This window comes from Salmo salar, chromosome ssa20, assembly GCF_905237065.1.
Source record: "Salmo salar chromosome ssa20, Ssal_v3.1, whole genome shotgun sequence".
Lineage (NCBI taxonomy): Eukaryota > Metazoa > Chordata > Actinopteri > Salmoniformes > Salmonidae > Salmo > Salmo salar.
The window spans coordinates 96,162,590-96,176,287 of record NC_059461.1 but is presented as its reverse complement, the minus strand read 5'-3'; the positions used below and the strand labels follow the sequence as shown (position 1 = coordinate 96,176,287).

Below are 13,698 nucleotides of genomic sequence, written 5' to 3'. Positions count from 1 at the left end.
CTGGAGATACAGGGACTAGTTTTAAGACAAGGCTGCTGGAGATACAGGGACTAGTTTTAAGACAAGGCTGCTGGAGATACAGGGACTAGTCTTAAGACAAGGCTGCTGGAGATACAGGGACTAGTCTTAAGACAAGGCTGCTGGAGATACAGGGACTAGTCTTAAGACAAGGCTGCTGGAGATACAGGGACTAGTCTTAAGACAAGGCTGCTGGAGATACAGGGACTAGTCTTAAGACAAGGCTGCAAACAAGGCTCTTTCTTCATTTAAATCAAATAAGCAAAGTGATTAAAGGTGGAAAGGGTTTTTATTAAAAGTGAAGGAAAAATAAAATGAATCGGTCTTAGTTTGTTTTGAATGCCGATCATTAAAAAAATAATAGCTTTCTGTGAAGTAAATTACTTTTCGGTTTGTGTGGATTTTTCTTTCAATATAATTCCCTTCTAGGTTTATAATTATTTGAACTTCACTTCAACGTTAAGCCTCAGATAAACTGATAACGATTTGAAATGCATGCATCTAGGGTGGGAGAAAGATGAAAACAGGTTTTGTGATGATTTAAATCAGGAAAGGAACGTCCCTCCCTGACGTGATCAAAGCCAAACCCAGTTGTCAGAAAGCTTCAACAGATGGAGAAGCCTTCCAAATGAACAACGTCTTCCAATTGAAATCCTTTGAGGGCTGGCAATTAGCAATTTACTACAGTGACATCAAAAGGCAGGCTCAGGTAAGCACGAGAGAACGCTCAAATGAGAAACTGTATCTGTGGAGCAGATATGGAGAGCTGCAGATAGCTAGGTTATGAAGAGCTGCAGATGGCTATGATATGAAGAGCTGCAGATGGCTATGATATGAAGAGCTGCAGATGGATTTGATATGAAGAGCTGCAGATGGCTATGATATGAAGAGCTGCAGATAGCTAGGTTATGAAGAGCTGCAGATGGATTTGATATGAAGAGCTGCAGATGGCTATGATATGAAGAGCTGCAGATGGCTATGATATGAAGAGCTGCAGATGGATTTGATATGAAGAGCTGCAGATGGCTATGATATGAAGAGCTGCAGATAGCTAGGTTATGAAGAGCTGCAGATGGATTTGATATGAAGAGCTGCAGATGGCTATAATATGAAGAGCTGCAGATGGCTTTGATATGAAGAGCTGCAGATGGCTTTGATATGAAGAGCTGCAGATGGCTTTGATATGAAGAGCTGCAGATGGCTTTGTTATGAAGAGCTGCAGATGGATTTGATATGAAGAGCTGCAGATGGATTTGATATGAAGAGCTGCAGATGGATTTGTTATGAAGAGCTGCAGATAGCTATAATATGAAGAGCTGCAGATGGATTTGATATGAAGAGCTGCAGATGGATTTGATATGAAGAGCTGCAGATGGATTTGATATGAAGAGCTGCAGATGGATTTGATATGAAGAGCTGCAGAAAGAGTTGATATGAAGAGCTGCAGATAGATTTGATATGAAGAGCTGCAGATAGATTTGTTATGAAGAGCTGCAGATAGCTAGGTTATGAAGAGCTGCAGATAGATTTGATATGAAGAGCTGCAGATGGCTATAATATGAAGAGCTGCAGATAGATTTGATATGAAGAGCTGCAGATGGCTATGATATGAAGAGCTGTAGATGGCTTTGATATGAAGAGCTGCAGATGGCTTTAATATGAAGAGCTGCAGATGGATTTGATATGAAGAGCTGCAGATGGATTTGATATGAAGAGCTGCAGATGGCTTTGATATAAAGAGCTGCAGATGGCTTTCATATGCTTTGCGAAACATTGGAAAACCTCTCTGGTCTTTGTGGTTGAATCTGTGTTTGAAATTCACTGCTCGACTGAGGGACCTTACAGATAATTGTATGTGTGGGGTAGAGAAATGAGGTAGTCATTCAAAAATCATGTTAAACACTATTATTGCACACAGAGTCCATGCAACTTATTATGACTTGTTAAGCACATTTTTACTCCTGAACGAATGTAGGCTCCTTGACATAACAAAGGGGTTGAATACTTATTGACTCAAGACACTTCAGATTTTCATTTTGAATTCATTTTTTACAAATTTCTAAAAACATAATTCCAGTTTGACATTATGGGGTATTATATGTAGGCCACTGACAAAATAAATCTACATTTAATCCATGTTAAATTCAGGCTGTAATCCATGTTAAATTCAGGCTGTAAACCATGTTAAATTCAGGCTGTAATCCATGTTAAATTCAGGCTGTAATCCATGTTAAATTCAGGCTGTAAACCATGTTAAATTCAGGCTGTAAACCATGTTAAATTCAGGCTGTAATCCATGTTAAATTCAGGCTGTAATACATGTTAAATTCAGGCTGTAATACATGTTAAATTCAGGCTGTAACACATGTTAAATTCAGGCTGTAATCCATGTTAATTCAGGCTGTAACACATGTTAAAATCAGCCTGTAACACATGTTAAATTCAGGCTGTAATCCATGTTAAATTCAGGCTGTAACACATGTTAAATTCAGGCTGTAACACATGTTAAATTCAGGCTGTAATCCATGTTAAATTCAGGCTGTAATACATGTTAAATTTAGGCTGTAATCCATGTTAAATTCAGGCTGTAATACATGTTAAATTTAGGCTGTAATCCATGTTAAATTCAGGCTGTAATCCATGTTAAATTCAGGCTGTAATCATGTTAAATTCAGGCTGTAATACATGTTAAATTCAGGCTGTAATACATGTTAAATTTAGGCTGTAATACATGTTAAATTCAGGCTGTAACACATGTTAAATTCAGGCTGTAATACATACACATGTGGAAAAAGTCAAGGGGTGAGAATAGTTTCTGAAGGTACTGTACTTATTTATTTCTCTGTACTCTGCAGCATCTCTGGTTACATGACAGCAATATGTCTGTGTGCTTTATGACGGCGTGTTCCTTCTGGGGAAAACTACATGAATGGAATATTTCACATCTCCAACACTTTCACAGAAACAGCCTGGCTGAGTGGTCTGGCAGGTTTTATACGGTTAGAGTGCTATAGTGACTGACCTCACAATTACGCAAGCAAGTTAAGTGCAGGTCAAGGGAAGGTCAAGGGCAGGTCAAGGGCAGGTCAAGGGAAGGTCAAGGGCAGGTCAAGGGCAAGTCAATTCGAGCTCTAGGGCAGGTCAAGGGAAAGTCAAGGGCAGGTCAAGGGCAGGTCTAGGGCAGGTCAAGGGAAAGTCAAGGGCAGGTCAAGGGCAGGTCTAGGGCAGGTCAAGGGCAGGTCAAGGGAAGGTCAAGGGCAGGTCAAGGGCAGGTCAAGGGAAGGTCAAGGGAAGGTCAAGGGCAGGTCAAGGGCAGGTCTAGGGCAGGTCTAGGGCAGGTCAAGGGAAGGTCAAGGGCAGGTCAAGGGCAGGTCAAGGGCAATTCAAGGGCAGGTCTAGGGCAGGTCAAGGGCAGGTCTAGGGCAGGTCAAGGGCAGGTCTAGGGCAGGTCAAGGGAAGGTCAAGGGCAGGTCTAGGGCAGGTCTAGGGCAGGTCAAGGGCAGGTCTAGGGCAGGTCTAGGGCAGGTCAAGGGGAGGTCATGGGTAGGTCTAGGGCAGGTGTAGAACAGGGCAACGGCAGGTGTAGGGCAGGTCAAGTGAAGTTCAAGGGCATAAAAAGAGAATGTTAATTTTCTCACACAGCTGTAACATTCTCTTTTTAGGGACAATCCTCTTGGTTACCAGGTCATTATAATTGAGGGGGGCTGACTAGAATGTCTTGGTTACCAGGTCATTATAACTGAGGGGGGCTGACTAGAATGTCTTGGTTACCAGGTCATTATAATTGAGGGGGGCTGACTAGAATGTCTTGGTTACCAGGTCATTATAACTGAGGGGGGCTGACTAGAATGTCTTGGTTACCAGGTCATTATAATTGAGGGGAGGGGGCTGACTAGAATGGCTTGTAGTGTCATATTGGGTTGTTACCAAACACGGTGAGGTTGACCATGTTCTCTCGGTTCCCAGCAGGGAAGGTGGTGTACTCGCAGATGTATGCAGCCTCATCAGACAGCCTCAGGTTGGAGAACATGATGGTGGTGTCCTCCAGAGATGGGGTGCGGTGGCGGACCGCCGCCTGCTTGAAGGTCACCCTCTCCTTGAAGGGCGGGAGCACGGAGACGCCCAGCGACGGGTTGGCGATGGCCACGTTCTGTTTGGTGCCGTTCAGGAACTTCTGCCATGTCACCTGAGAGATCTTGACCGGGGGGTTGGAGTTAATGAAGATACAACGCAGCTCCACCTGGGAGCCCACGAAGCCTGACTTAATGGAGTCCATCTGGACACTCTGTCCATCTCCAGCTGAGAGGAGGAGGACAGGAGAGAGGGAGGGAGAGAGAGAGGGGGAGGAGGACAGGAGAGAGGGAGGAGGAGGGGAGGGGTAAGGGAGGAGAGAGGGAGGGGGAGGAGGACAGGAGAGAGGGAGGAGGAGGAGGGGAGGGGAGGGAGAGAGAGTGAGAGGAGAGGAGAGGAGAGGAGAGGAGAGAGGAGGACAGAAGAGAGGGGAGGGGAATTGGGAGGAGAGAGAGGGGGAGGAAAGGAGAGAGGGAGGAGGGAGGGACGGAGAGAGAGAGGGGGAGGAGGACAGGAGAGAGGGAGGAGGAGGAGGGGAGGGGAGGGAGGAGAGAGTGAGGGGGAGGAAGGGAGGAGAGAAAGGGGGAGGAGAGAGAGGGAGGGGAAAGGGAGGAGAGAGAGGGGGACAAAAGGAGAGGGGGAGGAGGGAGGGACGGAGAGAGAGGGAGAGGAGAGGAAAGGAGAGGAGAGAGGAGGACAGAAGAGAGGGGAGGGGAATTGGGAGGAGAGAGAGGGGGAGGAAAGGAGAGAGGGAGGAGGGAGGGACGGAGAGAGAGGGAGAGGAGAGGGGGAGGACAGGAGAGAGGGAGGGGGAGGGACAGAAAGAAAGGGGGAGGACAGGAGAGAGGGAGGGGGAGGGACAGAGAGAGAGGGGGAGGATAGGAGAGAGGGAGGAGGAGGGGAGGGGAAAGGGAGGATGGAGAGGGGGAGGAAAGGAGAGGGGGAGGGAGGGAGGAGAGAGAGGGGGGAGGGAGGGAGGGAGGAGAGAGAGGGGGAGGGGAAAGGGAGGAGAGGGGGAGGGAGAGGAGAGGAGAGGGGGAGGGCAGGAGGAAAGAGGGGAGAGAAGAGTGGGAGGGGGAGGAGAAGAGAGGGGGGAGGAGAGGGGAGGAGAGAAGAGGGGAGGTAGGGAGGAGAGAGAGGGAGGAGAGAGGGGGGAGAGAAGAGGGGGAGAGAAGAGGGGGAGAGAAGGGAGAGAGAAGGGGAGAGAAGAGGGGGAGGGAAGGGAGAGAGGAGGAGAAGAGAGGGGGAGGAGAGAGGAGAGATGGGAGAGAAGGGGAGGAGAGGGGGGAGAGAGGGGGAGGGAGAGGAGAGGGGGGGAGGGAGAGGGAAAGGAGAAGGGGAGAAAGGGGGGAGACAGAGAGAGAGGAAAGGAGAGGGAAAGAGAACAAAAAACAACATTTCATTATGATCTACAGGCCCACAAGTCCATTCCAGCCTGCTTGGCAGTGTGAACACGCACCATCCATCCACACACACACTGCAACCCCATCCCTACTCTACCATACCTCACACACACTACACTCCCCCACCCCAAACAACCCCATCCCTAAACCAAACAACCCCATCCCTAAACCAAACAACCCCATCCCCACCCCAAACAACCCCATCCCCACCCCAAACAACCCAATCCCTAAACCAAACAACCCCATCCCTAAACCAAACAACCCCATCCCTAAACCAAACAACCCCATCCCTAAACCAAACAACCCCATCCCTAAACCAAACAACCCCATCCCTAAACCAAACAACCCCATCCCTAAACCAAACAACCCCATCCCTAAACCAAACAACCCCATCCCTAAACCAAACAACCCCATCCCCACCCCAAACAACCCCATCCCTAAACCAAACAACCCCATCCCTAAACCAAACAACCCCATCCCTAAACCAAACAACCCCAACCCTAAACCAAACAACCCCATCCCTAAACCAAACAACCCCATCCCCACCCCAAACAACCCCATCCCTAAACCAAACAACCCCATCCCTAAACCAAACAACCCCATCCCTAAACCAAACAACCCCATCCCTAAACCAAACAACCCCATCCCCAAACCAAACAACCCCATCCCTAAACCAAACAACCCCATCCCTAAACCAAACAACCCCATCCCTAAACCAAACAACCCCATCCCCACCCCAAACAACCCCATCCCCACCCCAAACAACCCCATCCCTAAACCAAACAACCCCATCCCCACCCCAAACAACCCCATCCCTAAACCAAACAACCCCATCCCTAAACCAAACAACCCCATCCCTAAACCAAACAACCCCATCCCCACCCCAAACAACCCCATCCCTAAACCAAACAACCCCATCCCTAAACCAAACAACCCCATCCCTAAACCAAACAACCCCATCCCTAAACCAAACAACCCCATCCCTAAACCAAACAACCCCATCCCCACCCCAAACAACCCCATCCCTAAACCAAACAACCCCATCCCTAAACCAAACAACCCCATCCCCACCCCAAACAACCCCATCCCTAAACCAAACAACCCCATCCCTAAACCAAACAACCTCATCCCTAAACCAAACAACCCCATCCCTAAACCAAACAACCCCATCCCTAAACCAAACAACCCCATCCCTAAACCAAACAACCCCATCCCCACCCCAAACAACCCCATCCCTAAACCAAACAACCCCATCCCCACCCCAAACAACCCCATCCCCACCCCAAACAACCCCATCCCTAAACCAAACAACCCCATCCCCACCCCAAACAACCCCATCCCCACCCCAAACAACCCCATCCCTAAACCAAACAACCCCATCCCCACCCCAAACAACCCCATCCCTAAACCTTGACACCTAAATGTCCTCCAGTGCTCTGTTGAACTGGTCCTGTTCAAAAGCGATATCCCAGCATAAATACAGTAAAGTACACTAAAAGGTCAAAAAATATGTTTTGAGCAAAATAGTGTATTTAAGACCCAACTGTAAACTTCAAGGAGTTGGTCGGATGGGAATCTGTGATGTCATCGGCCTCCCCCTCGCTTGAGGAACAATAGAGGAGAGTACAGGTCTTCACGGGTCTACCTGACCGACACAGCAGTTCTAACCTGGCAGGATGGTTTACTGAGACTAGCTGGTACAGCAGTTCTAACCTGGCAGGATGGTTTACTGAGACTAGCTGGTACAGCAGTTCTAACCTGGCAGGATGGTTTACTGAGACTAGCTGGTACAGCAGTTCTAACCTGGCAGGATGGTTTACTGAGACTAGCTGGTACAGCAGTTCTAACCTGGCAGGGTGGTTTACTGAGACTAGCTGGTACAGCAGTTCTAACCTGGCAGGATGGTTTACTGAGACTAGCTGGTACAGCAGTTCTAACCTGGCAGGATGGTTTACTGAGACTAGCTGGTACAGCAGTTCTAACCTGGCAGGATGGTTTACTGAGACTAGCTGGTACAGCAGTTCTAACCTGGCAGGGTGGTTTACTGAGACTAGCTGGTACAGCAGTTCTAACCTGGCAGGGTGGTTTACTGAGACTAGCTGGTACAGCAGTTCTAACCTGGCAGGATGGTTTACTGAGACTAGCTGGTACAGCAGTTCTAACCTGGCAGGATGGTTTACTGAGACTAGCTGGTACAGCAGTTCTAACCTGGCAGGATGGTTTACTGAGACTAGCTGGTACAGCAGTTCTAACCTGGCAGGATGGTTTACTGAGACTAGCTGGTACAGCAGTTCTAACCTGGCAGGATGGTTTACTGAGACTAGCTGGTACAGCAGTTCTAACCTGGCAGGATGGTTTACTGAGACTAGCTGGTACAGCAGTTCTAACCTGGCAGGATGGTTTACTGAGACTAGCTGGTACAGCAGTTCTCTCCCACACAGATGCCGACCAGAGGGAATTGTGGGGAATAAAATTGACGTAGTCCCAAAAATAAAGTACAGGACAAAATAAAACCCCTCCAACCCAAAAAGGCCTGTGGTGTTGATGGTATCCTCAATGAAATGATAAAATATACAGACCACAAAGTCCAACTGGCTATACTTACAGTGAGGGAAAAAAGTATTTGATCCCCTGCTGATTTTGTACGTTTGCCCACTGACAAAGAAATGATCAGTCTATAATTTTAATGATAGGTTTATTTGAACAGTGAGAGACAGAATAACAACAAAGAAATCCAAAAAAACGCATGTCAAAACTGTTATAAAATGATTTGCATTTTAATGAGGGAAACCTGTATCCGGATTACATCTTCAAACTAAGGGCAACCATGGCATCCGTGACAGGGCGGGAGAAGAATCCATCCAGGTATATGGGTAAGAGAGTCTAGCTAGCTACATTTTCAGATATTATACGAGTCTAATTTCGTCAGAAAGTCGTTTTCATTTCAAGTGAATGTGTACTGTTACCTAGGTAGCTAACGTTAGCTGACTTGCCTAGCTAGCTAATGTTACGTGTATGATCTGTGTAGTAATATTATTTGTATCTCAGAGCCATTTGCATTGCTATTTATAGCCTAATGTTAATTAGTTAACCTGGTTGGTTAGCTACCTGCAGATTCATGCAGGGTAGTAACGTTATGAGTTGGGATTATGGTCCATTGTTTAGCTAGCATGTATAAACAAAAGACTCCACTATGCAAGTAACTATTTCAATAGAATGTTTATTATGTCACCGCGACAACCGTCGATAGACGTAGCTGGTAAATTCACTCTGGCTATCTACTCTGATAACGCTCAACACCGAGTAAACGTTGACAAAAAAAATCATAATTAAATTGTTGCCAGCAGCAGAGTAGCAGTCACCAATGCTCTGGATAACATGAAAACAGCCTAACCAGCTCTGTTAGGGTGAGTAAAATGGTCAGAATGAACTGTTCTCTCATTTGTGTCTGGAAGTAGCTAGATAGCTAGCCAACGTTAGCTAGTTAGCTTGGGTGCTTTTGTTAGGTCATAACTCTCGCATCAACCCTACTCATCGTCCAGAGCGTCCCGTGTGCGCTCTGAACGCTCCGAGAGTGAAACGGTCTGAATTTACGAATGGACAATCTGACAACGCTCTGAGTTTACGAACGCCCAAAGCACACTCTGGCACTCCAGATTGAATTTACGATCACACCCGTAGTATAAACCAGCCTTTAGTCTTGAACTCTTTGGTTATTTAGTATACGGCTTTACATGTGAATCCTTAAAGAGATGGGTGGGACTAAGGCTTAAGAGGGTGTGAACGATGCTGAATGGGTGGAGACAAAGAAGAGCTCTCCAGTAGGTACCAAAACATTCAAGGGTTATTTTCTCAAAAGTTTATCAACTTTTAAAGCAGAATAACTTTCATTGTTTCTCAACTGTAGTGTATAATATACAATTTTGTAGCTCTGAGTCTCTACTTTTATAAATGTAAAAAAAACAATTAAAAATGTTACTACATAAGACCAAATCGGTCACAAATATGGGTTGTATTTACAAATGGTGTTTGTTCTTCACTGGTTGACCTTTTCTTGTGACAACAGGTCACAAATCTTGCTGCTGTGATGTCACACTGTGGTATTTCACCCAATAGATATGGGAGTTTATCAAAATTGGATTTGTTTTCTAATTCTTTGTGGATCCGTGTAATCTGATGTAAATATCTGTCTCTAATATGGCCATACATTAGGCAGGAGGTTAGGAAGTGCAACCCAGTCCTCTCTCTCTCTTTCAGTTTCTTCTCCTCTCCACACAATGATTCCTTGTTGCACGTACCACTGGAAGCCATATAGCTCCATCACACATCTACAAATCAAACTGTTTTTATCACTACACTACTGTAGAGGCGTCTGACTAGAGGCTGGCACGGGAGTACAAATTCATTCCTGTCCCGTCTTGTTCTGATCCCTCTGATCCCTCAACAGTTCTAGAACCCCAGAACTTTCCTGTCCCGTCCAGATAAAAATCACTCCCATCCCGTGCTCATTTATACGGGCAGAAAACAGGAATAACTGCTCGTCTGTGTGTCCCCGCTCAGCATGTGAGTAACCATAGCAACTTCTCCGTTCGGCTGCTGCTCAGCAATACTTCCAGAGCTGATAACCACATTACCAGGTTTTGGCAATGAAGGCAGCACATCTAGTAACCGTATGAACACGTATATAAAAGGTGTAAAGTATGTTTCAGCATGAATCTGAGGTAAAGTAGCAAACCACCGGTTCCTGTGGACTGTAGATCCAGTCCTGTCATGTCCCGAACTTGAATGTAAAACTGCCATTCCTGCCAGAAACCCTGCAGGACACGCAAGACCTGTTCCTTTGTCAACTTCTACTTCCAACGGCCTATTTGGAAAACGTTCAACACCCTTGACTTGTTCCACATTTAGTTGTGTTACAAAATGGGATTAACATGGATTAAATTGTCATTTTTGTTGTCAACAATCTACACCAAATATTCTGTATTGTCAAAATGGAATAATTTATAAAAAATAAATTAAAAGTAAAACACTAATATATCTTGATTATTATAGGTGTTCACACCCCCTGAGTCAATACATGTTAGAAATACCTTTGGCAGCAACTACAGCTGTGAGTCTCTAAGAGCTTTGCACACCTGGATTGTGCAATATTTGCCCATTATTCTTTCAAAACATTATTAAAGGTCTGTCAAGTTGGTTGTTGATTATTGCTAGATAGACATTATCCATTCTTTCCATAGATTTTCAACCCAATTTAAGTCAAAACTGTAACTCGGCCACTCAGGAACAGTCAATGTCGTCTTGGTAAACAACTCCAGTGTAGATTTGGCATTGTGTTTGAGGTTATTGTCCTGCTGAAAGGTGAATTTGTCTCCCAGTGTCTGTTGTAAAGCAGACTGAACCAGGCTTTCCTTTATGATTTTGGTGTGCTTAGCTCTATTTCATTTATTTTTATCCTAAAAAACTCTGTAGTCCATGCCAATGATAAGCATACCCATAACATGATGCAGCCACCACCATGCTTGAAAATATGAAGCATGATACATAGTGATGTGTTGTGTTAGATTTGCCCCCAACATAACGCTTTGTATTCAGGACAAAAAGTGCATTACTTTGTGACATTTGAAGTATTACTTTACTGCCTCATTGCAAACAGGATGCATGTTTTGGAATATTTATATTCTGTACAGGCTTAATTATTTTCACTCTGTAATTTAGGTTAGTATTGTGGAGTAATTACAATGTTGTTGATCCATCCTCAGTTCTCTCCTATCACAGCCATTAAACTCAATAACTGTTTTAAAGTCATGGTGAAATCCCTGAGTGGTTTCCTTCCTCTCCGGCAAGTGAGTTAGGAAGGACACCTGTATTTGTGTAGTGACTGGGTGTATTGATACACCATCCAAAGTGTAACTAATAACTTCACTATTATTTTTACCCATCTTCCCTCCCTAGTCTTTGTGGTTGAATCTGTGTCTGAAATTCACTGCTCGACTGAGGGACCTTCCAGATAATTGTATGTGTGGGGTAGAGAAATGAGGTTGTCATTCAAAAATCATGTTAAACACTATTATTGCACACAGAGTGAGTCCATGTAACTTATTATGTGATCTTTACTCCTGAACTTATTTAGGCTTTCCATAACGAAGACTGAATATTTATTGACTCAAGACATTTCAGCTTTTCATATTTTATTAATTTGGATAAAAATCTCAAATCAAAATTGACATGAGATATTGGGATATTGTGAGCAGATTAGTGACACAAAATCTCAGGCTGTAACACAACAAAAAGCGGGAAAAGGGAGTTGAATAATTTCTGAAGGCTGTAAAACCAGAAACAATAGTACTATTATTTAATTGAATTAATGATGAAGTTTAATTTGAACTAGAGGCAAAGAAGAAATGCACACTGGGGATTTGACCTCTCTGACCTTGGCAACGACTGTTAAAGTATAAATACAGCTTTGCCCTGGAGAGGAGAGTCTCTGTCACACCAAAACACAGTATCAGAGACAGAGATACTATCTGCACATCATTACAACACTGTAAATAGAAATAATATGATATTTGTAATGTCTTTATTGTTTTGGAACCTTTGTGAGTGTAATGTTTACTGTTCATTTTTTATTGTTTCTTCTTACTTTTGTTAATTATCTACTTGCTTTGGTAATGTAAACATTTGTTTCCCATGTCAATAAAGCTCTTTGAATAGAGAGTGAGGGAGAGTTAGATATAAAGAGAGGGAGGGAGAACGAGAGAGAAAACTGGACAGAGGAAGAGAGAGAGAGATAGCAAGGGAGTGAGAGAGAGAGAGAAGGGGAGAGAGAGAGAGAAGGGGAGAGAGAGAGAAAAACAGAGAGAGAGAGAGAGAGAGAGAGGGGGAGAGAGGGACAGAGAGAGAGAGAAGGGGAGAGAGAGAGAAAAACAGAGAGAGAGAGAGAGAGAGAGAGAGGGGGAGAGAGGGACAGAGAGAGAGAGAAGGGGAGAGAGGGACAGAGAGAGAGAGAAGGGGAGAGAGAGAGAAAAACAGAGAGAGACGGGGAGAGAGGGACAGAGAGAGAAGGGGAGAGAGAGAGAAAAACAGAGAGAGAGAGAAGGGGAGAGAGTGACAGAGAGAGAGAGAAGGGGAGAGAGAGAGAAAAACAGAGAGAGAGAAGGGGAGAGAGAGAGAGAAAAACAGAGAGAGAGAGAAAGAGAAGGGGAGAGAGGGAGACAGAGAGAGACAGAGAGAAAAACAGAGAGCGAAAGAAAGAGAAGGGGAGAGAGGGACAGAGAAAGCTCTCCCTTCTCTCTCCCCCTGCAGCTTTAACTAAACAAGGTCTCTCTCTCTCACTCTGGTTTCGGTTAGACTGCAAAACCGTGTTGACGTTACCTGTCCAATGACAGGATGACATCACCCTACCCCGATAGGAAATAGCACGCAGACCAACTGTCACTAACCAAACACACTGGATGAAGGGAGGAGGGGTTGACAGTCAAAACACCCAAATGGGAAGCATCCCAAATGGGGCCCTATTCACTATTTATTGCACTACATTGGACCAGGGCCCATAGAGCTTTGGCCAAAATGAGTGCTACTATATAGGGAGGGAATAGGAACCCATTTGGGATGCTGCCTGGTCAATGATGACATGTGGGATTAGGGAGGATATCAGCCTGACAGTGAATAAGAAAATAGGATGTTTTACATCAAAGCTTTTTGCTGTATCTTCACTATGAAAACCCATAGACATGAGAGGTTATAATGTACCACATCTCTTAAAGTGACAGTTACATGGTTTAATATGAGAATTACACACTCTGGTTGTGTCCAAAATAGCAGCCTATTAACTGCATAGTGCATTATGGGCCCTGGTCAAAGGCAGTGCACACATATGGAATAGGGTCCCATTGGGGACAACACATCATCCCATTATGTGATCTGCTACTATATTTTACAGTGGTGGGGGGGGGGACAGGGGGCAGGACCAGGGGCCAGGGAACATGGTGGTGGGGGAGACAGGGGACAGGGGGCAGGACCAGGGGCCAGGAAAAAGGGCCAGGGGAACATGGTGGGGGCCAGGGACCATGGTGGGGGCCAGGGACCATGGTGGGGGGCCAGGGGAAGGGGCCAGGGAACATGGTGGGGGCCAGGGACCATGGTGGGGGCCAGGGACCATGGTGGGGGCCAGGGACCATGGTGGGGGCCAGGGGAAGGGGCCAGG

The 13,698-nt window shown here is 45.6% G+C and overlaps 1 protein-coding gene across 3 annotated transcripts in view; it reads right to left on the bottom strand.

Annotated features, from left to right (window-relative positions):
• Nucleotides 1-13,698, bottom strand: part of LOC106581602 (nectin-1) — a 344,741-nt gene that overhangs the window by 251,137 nt on the left and 79,906 nt on the right. For all 3 annotated transcript variants that reach the window (XM_045704179.1, XM_045704181.1, XM_045704180.1), the window contains exon 2: nt 3,946-4,317. In XM_045704179.1, coding sequence (XP_045560135.1) covers nt 3,946-4,317 — 372 coding nt within the window. The remainder of the gene's footprint in view (nt 1-3,945; nt 4,318-13,698) is intronic.